At 32.5% G+C, this 16,151-nt stretch overlaps 1 protein-coding gene across 1 annotated transcript in view; it reads left to right on the forward strand.

Moving 5' to 3' along the window:
- Window positions 1–16,151, forward strand: part of Mcr (macroglobulin complement-related) — an 86,382-nt gene that overhangs the window by 57,824 nt on the left and 12,407 nt on the right. Inside the window, exons 19-21 of the mRNA XM_014438335.2 lie at window positions 1,027–1,263; window positions 8,037–8,221; window positions 9,143–9,245. Coding sequence (XP_014293821.1) covers window positions 1,027–1,263; window positions 8,037–8,221; window positions 9,143–9,245 — 525 coding nt within the window. The remainder of the gene's footprint in view (window positions 1–1,026; window positions 1,264–8,036; window positions 8,222–9,142; window positions 9,246–16,151) is intronic.

Genomic DNA, 16,151 nt, shown 5'->3' on the forward strand with positions numbered 1-16,151 from the left:
TTTGTATTTTTATTTCTATCATTTTATCTTAACATAGTTTCATTTTGTATCTTTTTAGCCCTGATGAAGCCCTGCAAAGTGGGGCGAAACGTTGGAAAATAAACAGTTGAAAACTATTGTTATTTCTCCTTTGACCGCAACCCTGACCATCTCCCTATATGTTAGTTATTTTTGTTTGTTTTACGGAATTGAGTGTTTTATCAGCATTTTATTTATTTATTTTCTTTTAACCACCAGTTAATCTGGAGAGCTGGTTAAATGGGTTTCTACAGTATTTGGTTTTAGAAGAAGCACCCAGGCAAGTAAAATTTTTATTCAGAACTTAAATGTTTGTCTACTCGGGATTGCAGTAACCTATGATTTATCAGATAGTAACCTTTTAAGGTTTGTTGTCAAAATAGCAGAATAATTGCTGCCAATATATATTACTTATCAGAAATCTCATTTCCAATGAAACAATCGCTTGGTGGACAAAGATTATTTGATAAAAAAACACTTATTGCCTCTATGCTTATTTATAATTGAGAAACCTAGTCTACCTCAGAGGCAGAAGACAAAAAACTCAGGATTTTAGTGTTTTTGAAAAGGGAAAATAATGGCTGCAGGATTAGTTGTGAAATATGTGGTCTGTTCAATCAAAATCAAAACTGTGATAAAATTGAGTTTCAGCTGAAAATTACCTAGAAGGTATATGCTGATTAATGACCTAGCATGGATGTCGAGCAGTGGGCAGACTGAGATTAAGATGGTCAGGTTGCGTTGTGAATGACGCCAGAAAAGTAGAGAAAACAATTGGATGACAATAGCCAGTGTTAAAATGCTTTTGATTTATGTTGGAGGGATCCTGGACCCACTTGTGGGTTGTTATGTGCTGTATGTAGTAATATTAATGCTGTAATCCTGCTTATTTTTAGTATGGCTTGTGTCCTCAAAATCAATTGTTTCTACTCTTTTTATTTGATTTCTTCCTCATTTTTATCAAAAATTGTCCTACATTTTTATAGGTATGTATAATTTTTTTTTTAGGCTGATGGACTTCCCCAGTATCGGCACCAATCTATTTTATTAGATTTGAGCAATAGAGCTTATATATTCCAATATATGCATGTTAATGTTACTGATACGCCTATCATTCCATATGATGAAGACAGATACTATATTTTTGGATCCAATAAGGCTTTTGTATCTGTTGTTGGGGATGTAGTTGGACCAATATTTCCTACCATGCCTGTAAATGCATCTTCACTTTTACATTTACCAATGGTAAGTTTTTTGATTGGATAGTTTTAATTTTTAGTGAATTATTTAGCCATGTAACAGTACATGATTGGCCTACTGTGAAGTTAGTTATTATTTTTTTTAAGAAATGAAACTTTCTAGTGATATTAACACTTGTTTGAAATAAATCTAACAAAGAAAAAATAAATAGCTGGCTTATAGTGTGAATTATGATAGTATAAGTATAAAAATGGACATGTAACCTAGTGGGTCTGGTTGAACTCCAGATGGGTTCCCAGTCCTATCTATTAAATTTCTTTAAAAAAAAAAAGAAAGAAAAATGTGTGTATGTTGTAATTTAATTTCACCTACTTATGTTTATAGGCTCTCTTGTCATAGAAAAATCTTTATCTATTTTAAGTTCTGATTGTTTCTTCCATTTTATTGTGAGCCTACTGATATATCCTAATATTTTGGTAAGTTTTCTATATAAAAAGTAATAAACATTCAGAAAGTTATAGTGCTTTGATATTTTGTGGCAAACTCTTTAGTTATTAAATATTCGGGGTTAATATCATTGTTCGAATCTTGCTGTATGAGAGACGCTCCATTTGTTTATAGGATTTTCATTCAACATAATACCTCCAATTGTGTTTTCCTCATTAATAGTTAGTTATCCTTTATTTATTATCTTCTTAAAATAATGTAAGGTTTTTTATTTTTTTTAGTATGATTTTGTTGAGGAACTATAGGTGAACATTTTTACTCAATGGTCAGAATCATGCTCAACCACTAGGTTTTTCCTGCAGTTAAGAGTGGCCAATTTTTAGAGACTAGGTATGGTTCAGCAGGGTTTGCGAACCCCAGGGTTGCATGTATACAGCATAAATAATTATTTGCCATAGGTGGACTTGAACCTGGGCCGAGGAGTTTGAAGTTCAGTGCTTTTATACTGCTTATAACAAACAAAATTTAGATCATATAAGTAAATAGTATATTTCTTTTGTTTTAATTTATATCCTGTTAAAAGTAACATTAAATTACCAAATAATATTTAAGACTATGAATTCTCAGCACTCTCACAATCATACGAATCAGATACTCAGCAATCTTCATCGCCAACAGACGGACCTGGATGATCTTTAGTCCATTTGGTTCGTTGCTGAAGCTGATGTAGGTAATCCCGTTGCCAACGAGACCATACGTGGGACACGCTTTGTTGCACCAGACGCCACCTGGAGGATAAGTTGAGACGAGGAGATTCCTCTATGTCGAGGGGAATGCTCTCCAGTGGAGCACCGATCAAGAAGTGTCCCGGTGACAAGTAATTGAAATCTTTGGAGTCGTCCTGAATCGGACAGAGAGGACTGGTATTGAGCGTGCCCTCAATTCGCACCAGCACAGTGTTGAGCTCCTCGAAGGTCAGGGGCTGTCCGCCCACCACGCTCGTGAGTAGGAGGGTCTTCACGGACTTGACCCTGGCCTCCCATAATCCACCAACTTGACCCCAGGCTCCCATAATCCTCCGAAGTTAGGAGCGTGGGGTGGGATAAACCGCCATTCCACATTTTTTGGAGAAAATGCTCCACCCACCGGTCGGCATTGCCTCTCAAGAAAGAGTTGAACTCTTTTAAGAATTTGGAGGCTCCAACAAAATTGGTACCGTTGTCGGAATGTATGCATTGAGGCAGGCCCCTTCAGGCAACGAAACGGTCCAAAGCGGCGAGGAAAGCATCAGTGGTCAGAGATGAAACTAATTCCAAGTGAATGGCTTTGGTGGACATGGACACGAATATGCAGAAGTAGGCCTTGTCAATAGCAGCCTTCCGGCGCGGGGACGCCTTTATCAGTAGGGGACCTGCGTAATCTATGCCGACCTGCAGAAAAGGTCGGTGACACTCGAATCTGGAACTTGGGAGGTCACTCATAAGAGGGACTTTCGGCTGGGCTCTTTGTATTCTGCACTGCGTGCATCGGTATGTCCTGCTCTTTATGACTTTCAGCGCTCTTGGTACCCAGAATTGGCTCCTTAACAAAGAGAGGGTCAAAATCGGACCAGCATGAAAGTGCCTGAGATGTATGCCATCGATGATGAGGCGTGTAATATGATGATCGTGAGGAAGCAGTAAGGGGTGTTTCTGGTCCTGAGGTGCCACGGAGTTGCGGATCCTACCGCCCACCCTGACAAGCCCAACCTCATCAACAAATGGATTCAGTTGCCGGTATTCCCTGGGAACTGAAGACGAGTGCAGGTTGGGAGGCAAAGAAGTGCGCTGTACAAGACGGACGCAGGCCAATAGCGCTTGAGAATATTCTTTTGCTGAAATGGGGCCGTTTAAGGGACTCGATCGAGAACGGGCATGTTCGGCGAGGCGAAGGATGAGCGCTGTGACTTGCATTAAACGCTGTAATGACGAGAACCGAGCCATCCATGCATCATCATAAATTTCTGGGGATGCGCGAGAAAGGAGGGACAAAAACAAACTTCGAATGTAGGACGAGACGCTAACCAAGGAAAGCAAGTTATTTCCTCATGTGATTCTTTAGGAATCTGTGGTTGTTATCATTTTGGGCCTTTTATGATTCTTCCGAGAGAATGCATCAGTGGCTGATTAGAAAAATGTGTGTTAATAACATCTCTACTACATACCTAGATTTTATGTATAGCGTAGTACCATCAATACTAATTAAGATAAAAGGTTCTAATTACTGAACAAAGTTCCATATGAATAGTCTTAGCCTGAAGATAGTGTTCTTAATAAAACTTTCAAATAAATAGGGAGCACTGGGCTGCTGTATACTTTCTATAACTTCTGTATCTGTATCAGTTTAACAGCTTTCATTTTGATTTAAAAAATTTGTCCATCCTCATATTGACTGTAGCCCACTCTTTTCATAGAATTTTGACAAAACACTTGAAATTTTTTTGAAATATTTAGGAGTCATTACTAAAATTAAGAGTCCCAGCCATAACACTAAATAAATTTTTGTATAATAAAATCCATTAAATGAGAATTTTCTTCTTATGTTTCTATCATTCTTTAATTAAACCCATTTTCGAAATTGAATACAGGATTAAATCAAAATTATTATAGATTGGTGTGGTGTACAGTTATTTATCATTCTATAGCTTAGGATTATCACTGTACAAGACAAAAACATTTAGCAGGATACACTCGGATAAAAAAATTGCATAAATTTAAAAACAAAATAATATTTCAATTTTTACTTATTTTTGTCAAAACCCATTATAACACATAATTTATGATATGTTAAATGTTATAAGTAGGGATAGGAGTTTTATGTGCTAAAAAATCCGAAATATGTACATAAATATGTGCTAATAAATTGTCAAATATTTTTTTTAAAAAATTGTATTTATAAATCTTGTATTATTTGACAATATAAATTACTAATTATTTAGTAATTTTATAACTTAAAAAAAGTTACATAAATATGTATTTATTATATATCATATGAATAATATTTTAAAGAAATTATATTAAAATATGTACAAAAAAATGTACTTAAAGAAAACATAGCTGTTCAATAACAAGACATTGATTAGTAATTGTAATTAAACTAATTGATTAATAATTACTCAGAATGAATTATGAACAAATTATAAATGGAAATAAAGAACAATCCTTATTAAAAAGAAAAAGAAAAAAAAAAATTTAAAACTGGAAGAAATCAATTATTCAGCAGGGTCGGTTACAAAATTATTGCAGAATAATGCATTTTTAAATTTTCAAATAAAAATCTTTGTCGGTTTGACCTCAGAATGGACTTGTACCGGCTAAAAGATCTTTCAACATCTACTGATGTTATAGGTGCATACTTAACTAGGGCGACTGTGTCATCATTTGTTCCGAGGAAAATGGCTCCAATGGACTAAATGATTTTATATCCTGGATTTTTTTTTTTAGCACCTCCTGTACTTTTTTCTTTATGACTTCTCCGTTTTTACCACCTATATTTTCCAGGCTTTCTATTGCTTCATTCACAGTCTTTAAATTCTGTCTCAGTGGTAGGTCCTTTTCTTCTAATTTTGTAATTGTGTTGGATAAAAATACCACATTTGCACTTGCATTTGTAAGCCAAATCAGTCTTTATTGAGTTAATTCTTAACAAGTTGTTCGCTTTCTCTACTGCAGTGGCATCAACATTAAGTTTTGATATTATGTTTTTAATTTTTTCAAAATTTAAACAATAATATTGCGATGCATCAAGCCAGGTGCCCCATCCTGTTATCTTGGGTTCCGGTGGTAAAGCTAAGTCAGGGCATGTTTCTTTAAAAATAGTAATACGACTGGGAGCCTTCAATAAAATGTTTTTTACTGTGCTTGTCTACATTTGGAAATTGAGCACACTCTGTTTCAGCAATGCGATGAAATGCGTTTGCCAGGCAGGTCAAATAAACTATCATAGGATAAAAAACTTTAAGGGCATTACCAGCTTTATTCATGTAAGGTGCCGCGTCTGACAAAAACAACAAAACTTTACCATGAGTGATGCCTTTAGGCCAAAGAACAGTCATAGATTGGTTGACACATCTTGCAATCATTTCATGGTTACATTTTTCAAGGATTTCACAGTTCAGCAAATAGGATTTTGAAGGTGCCTCAACACTTAGTCTGCCAACGATTATGTTTGTGATATAAGGCCCTTTGATATCCGTAGACTCGTCCACAGAAATCCAAATCGGCCCATCCGAAATTGCTTTCCGAATTTCCGTTAAAATCTCCTTGTATATAATTTTCAAATATTTTTTTCTTAAAGTGCTTTCATTGGGCATTACTCGACATGTGTATTTCTCAAGAAAGGTTTTTAAGTCCAGATTGCTAATTTTGTAGATAGGAATATCTGACCTGACAAATGCTCGGCACAAATCTAAATACATAGTATTTACCTGTGGAATCTGAGGAGGAAAGAACTGATGGAATGAAAGTCTGCCTTCTCAAAATACTTTTCTCACGATTCACCTGGTGCTTAGTAGTTTTTATATGCTGTAAGACCTAAGAGCGTTGCGATATTGACACAGCCTTGTCACAACACATACAAAATAAAACTCCTCCACTCGTAAAAGTTTCATTGGGAAACTCACTTTTGTACTTGTAAATGCAATCCTTTGACTTTGACTTAATTTTAGGCATGCTAAAATAATGTTAAAAAACAATTTAACTTGAAAAGTTCTAAATGCTGACTGGGGAGTGAAACAAGACTAAGATGAGAAGGGACCATGGGAAGGGGGGAAACAGAGAAATAGATTGAGGAGTAAACAAACATTTTCTAGGAAAATACCACAAGAATAAGATCATTGCTCTTTTTAATTGATTCTGAGAAATTCTCGATGTAATTCTGTGTGAAAATTTATTATTGCCTCTGCTTTTAATTTGTGTTCAAAGATGAAGATATTGAATTTTTACGCACTATTTATGATAAATGATAAATTTCACCTTTAAGTTTCTTGCGTTCTCTTGAATTTTACGTAGTGGCTGTGAAAAATGTATTTACAATGGAACAAATAATTTAAGGAAATATGTGATTCAGGACAAAATACCTAATAATATGTTAAAAATAACAAATATTTCAGAAAATATGTGATTTACAAGAATATATGTAAATAAATGGCCAAATATTTAAAAATATGTGAAATAAAAATTGATTCTTTTGGCCAGAAATGTCTTGAAACATCTTTAGTTAGTAAGGAATCACAGATATCATGGTCAGGTAAAAATATGTGAAAACATAAAAATCCTATTCCTAGTTATAAGTATCGCATTTTGAGCAGCCCTATTTAAAGTCATGTTAAATGTTAAATGCATAAGAGCTCCTAGCGGATTTTCTGAACAACTTGTTTTATAACCTTTCCTTCAAAAACTTTATGTCATTGTTTAATTCTATGTTTTGATTCATTATTATTACTATCATCCATTGCTTTATTAGTTATAAAAACATCCAAAACAGTACTAACACAATCAAAACAAAAACCACGAGGAAGTAACCTAATACAACAACAAATAAAACGGTGACAAGCTCAGCTGGTATGTTGTGTGACGTCATTCTCCACTTAACAGACCCAGTAACAGACTCTCAACTATGTTGTATGTTATATCGTTTTAACAAGGCAAAGGAAGATTATTTCACCATTTAACAGGAGTTTTTCCATTTAACATGTTAAAATAAAATCCTTTACAGCAACAGGAATTTTGTTGACTATAAATGTTATTGAAAGTACTGCAAGATAGTAAATAAATTGTTTATATGAATGGAATTACCTTACCTCTTCTTTCACTTTCACTTCTTATAAATCATTGCTCAGGAATATTTGGTGTGAATATCACTTAAAATCATGACCTAAGTGAGATTTTTATTGTCATGGGATATAATCCATTAATTGATTTTTTAAAATAACTTTTGTCAGCCTATTTTGTTTTAGGCGGTTCAATTCATATTAAGTCTTTTATGTTATTGATGATACAAATCTTGGTTTTATGTCCTCACTAAAAGAAGAATATTCTAAGCAGTTTTCAGATTCTCTATTTCTTCTATCTTAATACTCTTTCTTCACTCATATGTTTTTCCTGTTTCTTCTCTTTTTTCTCTTGTATTTCTTCCCTAATGGCTTGGATGACATTATGAGATCATTGGTTCCTCTATTTATTCTAACTGCAATAAAGTAAGACCTGCTGTAAGAATTTAATTGAATATTTGAACTTTAGCTCTTAAAAACTATCTTGATCAGTCTCATTGAATTGAATTATATTTATATATGTGTATCGTTATGTATGGTTTCAATTTTTTTTTTTTTTCAGGATTGTGCTGAACAAACAATTTTTAGCTTTGCTGCTAATATGTATACTACTATTTTTATGAGACTGATTAATCAAAGGAACAGAACCCTTGAAAAATATTCATTTTACCATATGAACATTGGATATCAAAAAGCATTATCGTTCATGAATGAAGACGGGTCTTTTAGTTTTTTCAGAACTGATTGGTAATAATGCCTTTTATCTTTCTATATGCTTATTGAAGCTATAACATATGTTTAAATACATAAACTAACATATATAGCAATAAATAAATTACCTTTTGAAAAAGTTAGATTAGTGACAGATTACATTTCAAAATGTGTGACTGCTATTGCATCCATTCTGAAGGAAAAAAATCTACCAAAAATATGACTTTTAATATTATCAACTATACCAATCTAAATTTAAAATTACAATGAAAATACAAAAATTACATACATCATCATTCATCACATGCACTAAAACCTGGTACGGGTCTTCCCCACATCAAGAATTGTCTCCATTTCTCTCTGTCTTACGCAAGAGTCTGCCAAGCTCTTGTTATCCGAGGACATCTTTATCTTTCACAGCCAAAAAAAATTGGTTTGACAGAGGAGTAGCTGACCTGCTCAACCCCCCAATCTGGATGACCAGTCCTATATCCCTAGGAAGGGACCCTTACTAGGTGCTATCAGCCGGGCCAGTTGAACCTCAGTTTTTTAACGAAGTTGTTACTCCTCCCTTCTTTTTTTATCCTAGCTTGGGACAGGCAACTGCAGAGTTCAAAACACTTCATTTAAAAACATTAAAACAATTAATTACTTAATTACATTAAAAAGTATAATTAACTTTACTTTTCAGTCATACATGTCAAAATGGTCTCCCTATGATCATGGATTCTTGTCCTCTTATTAAAATCCATCATACAAGTACTTTTTTATTATGTATTGAGACTTATTTTAAGTTTCATTTTTTTTAAAATCTCAGTATTTTTTGTTCCTTTATATTTATAACTGTCTTATTTATAATACAAATTAATAATATTAATTTCATTTGTTATATTGCTTTGGATTTCCTTTCTTATTTATTCGTTTTTTTTTTTAATTCTTAATGAATTATGTTTTTAGGAATCATTCTTCACCTAGTGTTTGGCTTACAGCATACTGTGCCAGAATTTTTCAAGAAGCTAGTTTTTATGAATGGGAAAATTACATCTATATTGATCCTCAAGTAAGTTATGTTATAAATACTAATTATTTATAATAGCAAAATCCCCCAAAAAAGATTTCCGAAAAGCCTTAAATTTTCCAAATATCACAAATGAACAAATTAGTCATTACATTCATAATGGCTTGTCAGCAAAACCAGAAATATTGTTGAGAGGTTTTATATTTATTTTATTTGTGGTGTTTATGTTCCACTGTTTTTCTGTGTTTGTTTATCAGCTGTTTTAAATATAATCTTTTCTGCTATCTATTGTTTTAATTTACTTTTCCCTTTTGCTCATACTTCAATCTTTTTAATTATTTTTATGGCCCTAAAAGTACATTTTTGGCTGTAAGTTATTTGTGTTTTCTGCTGACCAACTGTTTGAATTTAGCCTTTCTTATTGTTATGTTATCTTCTGTAAATTTTAAAATATCTTAGAGTGAATGTGTTTACACATATATTTATTTATTTATTGATAACTTTTTTGTGTCTGTTAATGATATATATTTTTGAGATTACTGAGGATCAGTTATTAATAAAATAACTATATTGAGGCGATGTTTTATGATTTATTGTTCGCATAGTCATACTGTTCAGTGAAAAAGAAGTTTTTTAGAAAAAATAATTTTTTTAACTAATAATTATTGTTAAACACTAAAATGTACAGAATATAAATTAATATTTATAAATAGAAGTATTACTTAACAATTTTTTTTTTTAAATTATGTGTTCTATATTACGATATTAATAGGATTTATAAGGTTTGTTGTAGAACTGGGTTTGAGTGACATGAAAAATGTGAGTTTTTATTTTGCATTTCATTTATATATTTTATTGTGTTTCAAATTGTGTCTTATGTGCTTATGAGATAGGAGTACCACAAATTTCAATTTTGTGCATCTGATTTTTGTTGATAGTCCAAATTCTTATATATTTGTTCAGTGAACATTTCTTTTGAAATTTTTTTTCCTGGTATATGATTTTAGGTTTATAAAATTTGAATCTACGTTCTGTTTGTCTGACTAATACCTAATAGTTCCTTTTATACTTAAGAGGTGACATCTGCTTGTTTGTGATAGGTTTCTTCAACATTCCTCCTTATTTTGTCCTGTTGGTTTAAATATACTTAATTATACGAGGGTGGTTTGAAATGTTCTCGGAATGTACTAGAAAGAAGTGTCTTTAATATTAGCCACAGTGTAAGAGGAGAGCACGGCAACCTGCCTATCATACGAGCGAGAGGAGGTGTGAGATGCTTGGTGGACTCAGGAAGTTCCAATACTATTGCATGCAGGGAGGCTCTGGAGAGGATGACTGGTGGAAAGAAGACACTCCAGGCCCAGGAGTGTAAATGTCAGTTAATCACCCTGGAGGGACATTGCAGAGTAGAAGGGGAGGCAGAAATTGAACTTAGTAAATGGTGGGCTAAGGGTAAAAATCTAATGGTACATATAGTAGGAAAGGTGTTCCGAGACTATCAAATGGTTATAGGGTGTATGGGCACATACTGGGGAAAATAGGTGCATGGGGTCAGAATCATGAGGGTAAGTGGAACATAAAGATTGGAAAGAAGAGATATGTCTGCTAACAGCTCATAGTAGATGGTGAAGCAAGGATAGGAGCGATTAATCAGGAAGGAGACTGGAAAGACCAAATCATGAAAGAGTATGAAGATATTTTTTTTTAGAGAAGAGGATGAATCGGGAGCAACAGGAAAAACAGTACACGAGATTCAACTAAAAAAAGATATGTGAAGAAGTAGTACCCGCAAGCACTTTGGCAACATATTAGAGAGGAGATAGATAATTTATGTGACCAAGGAATCCTAGTGGACAGCACATCCTCCTTAAAGAGTCCGTTATGAGCAGTCAGGAAGAAAAGCGTGCCAGGTGAAAATGGAGAGAAATACAGAGTAGTAGTCGACTATCAAGGTGAATGAAAACACAGTAGACGAGAAGTACCCCATACCTCGGTTTGAGGATATTTTGGATCAATTAAGCAGGGCTAAGCTAAGCACACTGAATCTGGAGGCGGGGTACCATCACATTAAAATGCATCTGAAAGATCAGCACATGATGGTGTTTACTTTCAAGAGGGGCCACTATGAATTCACAAGGATGTCTTTCGGCTTGAAAAATGCTCCAGTAACATTCCAAAGTCTCATGGACGAGTTTCTGAGAGGATTGGATGAATCCCTATGCCAGGTGTACATGGATGACCTGCTGGTATTCAGTAAGTCCAAAATGGAACACGTGCAACATTTGATGAGCGTATTCCAGCTGATAAGGGTGTTCGGCTTAAAGCTTTCATAAGAGAAGTCAGTAATGGATTAAGCCTGAATAACTTTCCTTGGACACACCACTATCTCACAGGAGGGAGTAAGACCAGATGCCCAGAAAATAATGCACATAATGCAAAATAATTTGATAATGCACATATCAGGGAGTAAATGAAGACATTAGAAGTAGTGTGGCATCTCAACACTCCAGGGGCCTGTTTCATAATGAAGTACAAACTAATACTATTAGTCTTTTGCTTGTACTTTCGAAAGTACAAGGAAAACATTGGAAGGTTATTCGATGTTGCTACCATTATTAGGCTTCTAGACTGGGAAAATAAGTGACATATGAGCTGTCTTTTCTAATGTTGAGTTGTTTTACGGCTTCTTATATCCAGAATACATACAATTATCTTAAATCATCAGTGATATGTTACTTTTGTAGTTTCTGTGTATTTGTTTATGTTCCAGTGATGGTCCTTAGTTCCATTTATATGACATTGACTTTTATTGGGATTTTTGAATTTTTTTTTACTGAATCAAGTTATTTTACGTCTTCATCACCTCAGAATTGCATTGAAATAAAGTTATCATATCGTTAAGATTGTCTGTTTCTGTTTGATTTACAGTGTTGTGTTTGTGCCAGATTTTTCAGTTGAAATACTGCATTATTACTATTCATCTTTGTATATTATTTATTATAGTTTTGTATATGAACTGTAACTTTTTGTTACATAATGTATCTTTCTTATATTACTTGTTTCTAAGGGTTTTTAATAATTTTATTTGGTTCTTTAGTTATTATCATTCCATCATATTTATGTTTACTCTTATTTGGTAAACACAAAAAACTATTCTGCATCTATTTGCTTATTTACTTTCTTATACCTTCAATCATACTTAGCTTCCTTCTGTAAGGTTTTAGATTTTCATTAGAAAGGTATATACATATGTTATAGGTGTATGTATGTAGGTATATACTTTTTATAAACCTATAACACAGTAAATTTACTAACTTCATGTGCATGTTATGAAAAATCCCTTGTTCCATTTGTATGGCTTGCTCTTCTATTTGTACTTTGGTATGTTTAATTTAAATTAACTGTAATTTGTATGTCTGTACCTGTATATCTGTATATATTATTGTAATTTTCCTCTATAAATTACACAAAAACACAACTCATTATCACACATAAATGATACTACTATCATTATTGCCATTGAATTTGATAATCTTTATGTAGCTGGAGTTTATGGTAAAAATAGCTAGTGTAGAATGTTTTTTACTGGAGCATAGTGGAATAAATAAATAATTACTAGCTTATCTGGGTGAGAACTCTCACATTATATTTCTTTTTTCCTCTCTTTAATACATTCTGAGTGTAAGAGATATCAAGGAAAGAGGTTTATTCATAAAACAATATAAGTATAAATGAAAATATAAGGAAAGTCTATTTAACACAATTGATAAAGCTTCATACTTTATTATATATATTTTGAAGAAACACATAACACAATAAGTAAGGACCAGATTTAAATGTAATAGCATTGTTGTTTTAATTAATAAATATAATCTTGAAATTCAAACTGTTTTATTGACATTTAACAATACTATTGATGATATATTCTGTTAGATTAATTTATACTTCTCATGTATCTCGCACTACTATTTAATATCCTCCCAGGCCTTACTCCAATTTAGTGGCAGTCCTGTATCACTTTTGAAACATTTACTTGCTTGTCTAGCACATTCTACTTTAAAGAAACACCTTCTTATATTATAATAGTACAAGTCAATATAAGAGGAGCTTTTTATTTGGAGAAGCTTGCATATTCATATCAGTGGAAGAGCATGAAACAACTTAGTTGTTAATGTCTCTTATATGTTAAGGGAAACAGAAAATGTTTTTAAAATTAAATTTTCATCATATAGAAGTCTTTTTAAGTATTATGTACTAGACTAGTGATAAAGTATCCAGTGTAAAAAAAAGGGTCATTTCATATAACTTCAAAGTTGGCATTGTTCCTCACTGTAAACTTTTTATCTAGGAATGTTTTCTTAATCAATATTATAATTAAATTCTTCATCTTCACTTTCACTACTAATTAAAAAATCTTCCATCATTTTTTGAAAAAGTAACAAAACAAAACTTACACTAACACTATAATAAACTCTAAAATATAACACAACTATTAACCTTATGCACTGTTAACTGGTACATCATATTAAGGAAAGATTATATTACAAGCGAACTGAGATTGAGATGTAAATACATTAAACACTTTTAATTTTAATAATATTAGTTTGTACTTTCTTATAATAAAATAAAATGTTTTCAATTATATTCTTTGGTGTTGAGATTTCGGAATTTCTCCACTTCAAAATACCTTTTAAAAGCAGACAAGCCTATTATTAAACAGCTTACATTAGATTAGTGAATAACTAGTCAAACATTTAATTATTGTTATTAGTTATTCACGTCTTGTCAATTTTTGCCACTTTTTAGATCACTCAGTACCACTATCTTAGGTTTCCTCTTCCCCTTTAAGTAAATTTTTCGAAAGCAATTAAAATTGGTAGATGACATACGACATATTTTATTAATTTCAACTTGAAATTTCAAAGCTGACACTGTTCCTGTTTCTGTACATTTTTCTTTTAAGGCATGGTTCTGTACGTTGTTCTTTCTAGCAACATTATTATCATTCCATCTTCACTACTGAACAATAAATCGTCCAACATTTTTTTGAAAAAATAACTAATTTAACAACTAATCAAAACAAAACTCACGTTAACAACACTAACACTATTATTAACCCCAAAACATAACACTATTAATAACTCTATAAACTGTAAACTTGTACTATGATATTACAAGTGAACTTAGATTTGTAATAAAAGTACTAGCAAATACGTGTATATTTCCGACAATAGTACAAGTGACCACTTGTAGAAACAGAATGACTTGTACTTTGAAATATTTAACTTGTACTTTCGGTTCTAAAAGTATTAGAGCTTTTACTTTCTTATCAGAAAATGAAATCGTGGAGTTTGGTTAACATTAGCCAATGAGAACATTTTCATAGTTTCAGTGTTATTATGATTTAATCATTTCTGATAATTATGTCACTTTTGCCTCCAATATTGAAATTGTGTACTGCACTAAGATTATAAAGCAATCTACAATCCTTCTGTTTTGTCTTAAAAGTTTTGATTATTTCATTGATCCGATATTAATAAAATTTTAAATTATTTATCAATTCAATACTTTCAATTATTCCACTTAAAAATACATTTATAAATCGGGTAAGACTTTTTTTTTCTAAAGCTACTGTTAGATTAGTGAATTCCCTGCTATTTTATGGTTTTAGTATAATGTCAGGAAATGTGTGAAACAACTGTGTTTTTCGTACTTGATACTTTAATACTTGCTACTTTAGTACATATTACTTTTTAAAAAACATGCCTATATGATGAAAATTTAATTCTTAAAACGTTTTTTGAACGCATTAACAGCTAAACGGTTTCGTGTTCTACCAATGCTATGAATACATAACCTTATCTTATGTTTACTTGTACTTTTTCAATGGTGCAATAGAACTCACTTCTCCCAGTACAAGTATTAGGCTTGTACTTTTTACTAATACTATTAGTTCCATTATGAAACAGTGGCCAGGGCATCCTAAGAGCTGGGGAGGGATCGAGAGACTTCATAGCACTCTCAATGACCATTTGTGTGTGTATCAATTGTAAAAGGGATTGGAATAAGACATCACGATGAATTGAGCGATCGCAGCGTACAATCATTCTATATATACTGTCATGGGATTTATGCCCTTTGAAATTCCTTTTTGGCTGCATGGTCATCATAGAGACTATAGAAACGCAGTGACAGGAGTGGAAAAAGTAATCAACAATAGTTTAGCCCTGAGGAAATTGTGGAATAAGGTCGTCAAAGATAGCATTGAGAAGGAAAAATGGAAACCAAATGTGAGCGTGCGTTACCTAATGGGAAACATCAAAATCAAGACCATAATCTACAGGAAATTGTGTACCAATAGAGGAAAGGGACTGCAGAGATATGAGGGTCCCTTCAGGGTGGTTTTGATAAGGGTACATAATGCTGTCACAATTGAGAGCTAGTGTAGACCTAATAAGAGGAGGATAGTACATATTGAACAGCTAAAAATCCCGAATTCATAGAGGCTGGAATGCCCTCTTATTACCAATGAAGGATACGATTGTACAAAATGTATTTTTTTGTTTTGTTTTGCTGTTGTTGTTTTTTTTTTATTATTACTATCGATTCATGAAAATGTGTTATAAACACTTCTTGCGAGCTAGAATAATTAATTTTTGTACTAATAAATTTGTATGTTATTCTTTTAATTATGTATATTTTATTTTATATCTTTTTGTTTTTAAAACAGTGGCATAAGTTTAATTTTACTCTTGTATTTAAATAGTTTTTGTTTATTGTTTTTTGTCATGTCATTCTATTGTATAAGATAGGTTTATGAGGACTGTTTTTCTTATGTTTATTGTCCACAGGTTATTGTAAATAGTTTTTTGTAATTTTTTTTTTCTAAATGTTATTGTATTGTGCTGTATAAGTGTATGAGGACTGTTCGTAAACTGCTGGGGGGGG

The sequence above is a fragment of the Halyomorpha halys genome, unplaced genomic scaffold, assembly GCF_000696795.3.
Source record: "Halyomorpha halys isolate HHAL.00 unplaced genomic scaffold, Hhal_1.1 Scaffold55.1, whole genome shotgun sequence".
Taxonomy (NCBI): domain Eukaryota; kingdom Metazoa; phylum Arthropoda; class Insecta; order Hemiptera; family Pentatomidae; genus Halyomorpha; species Halyomorpha halys.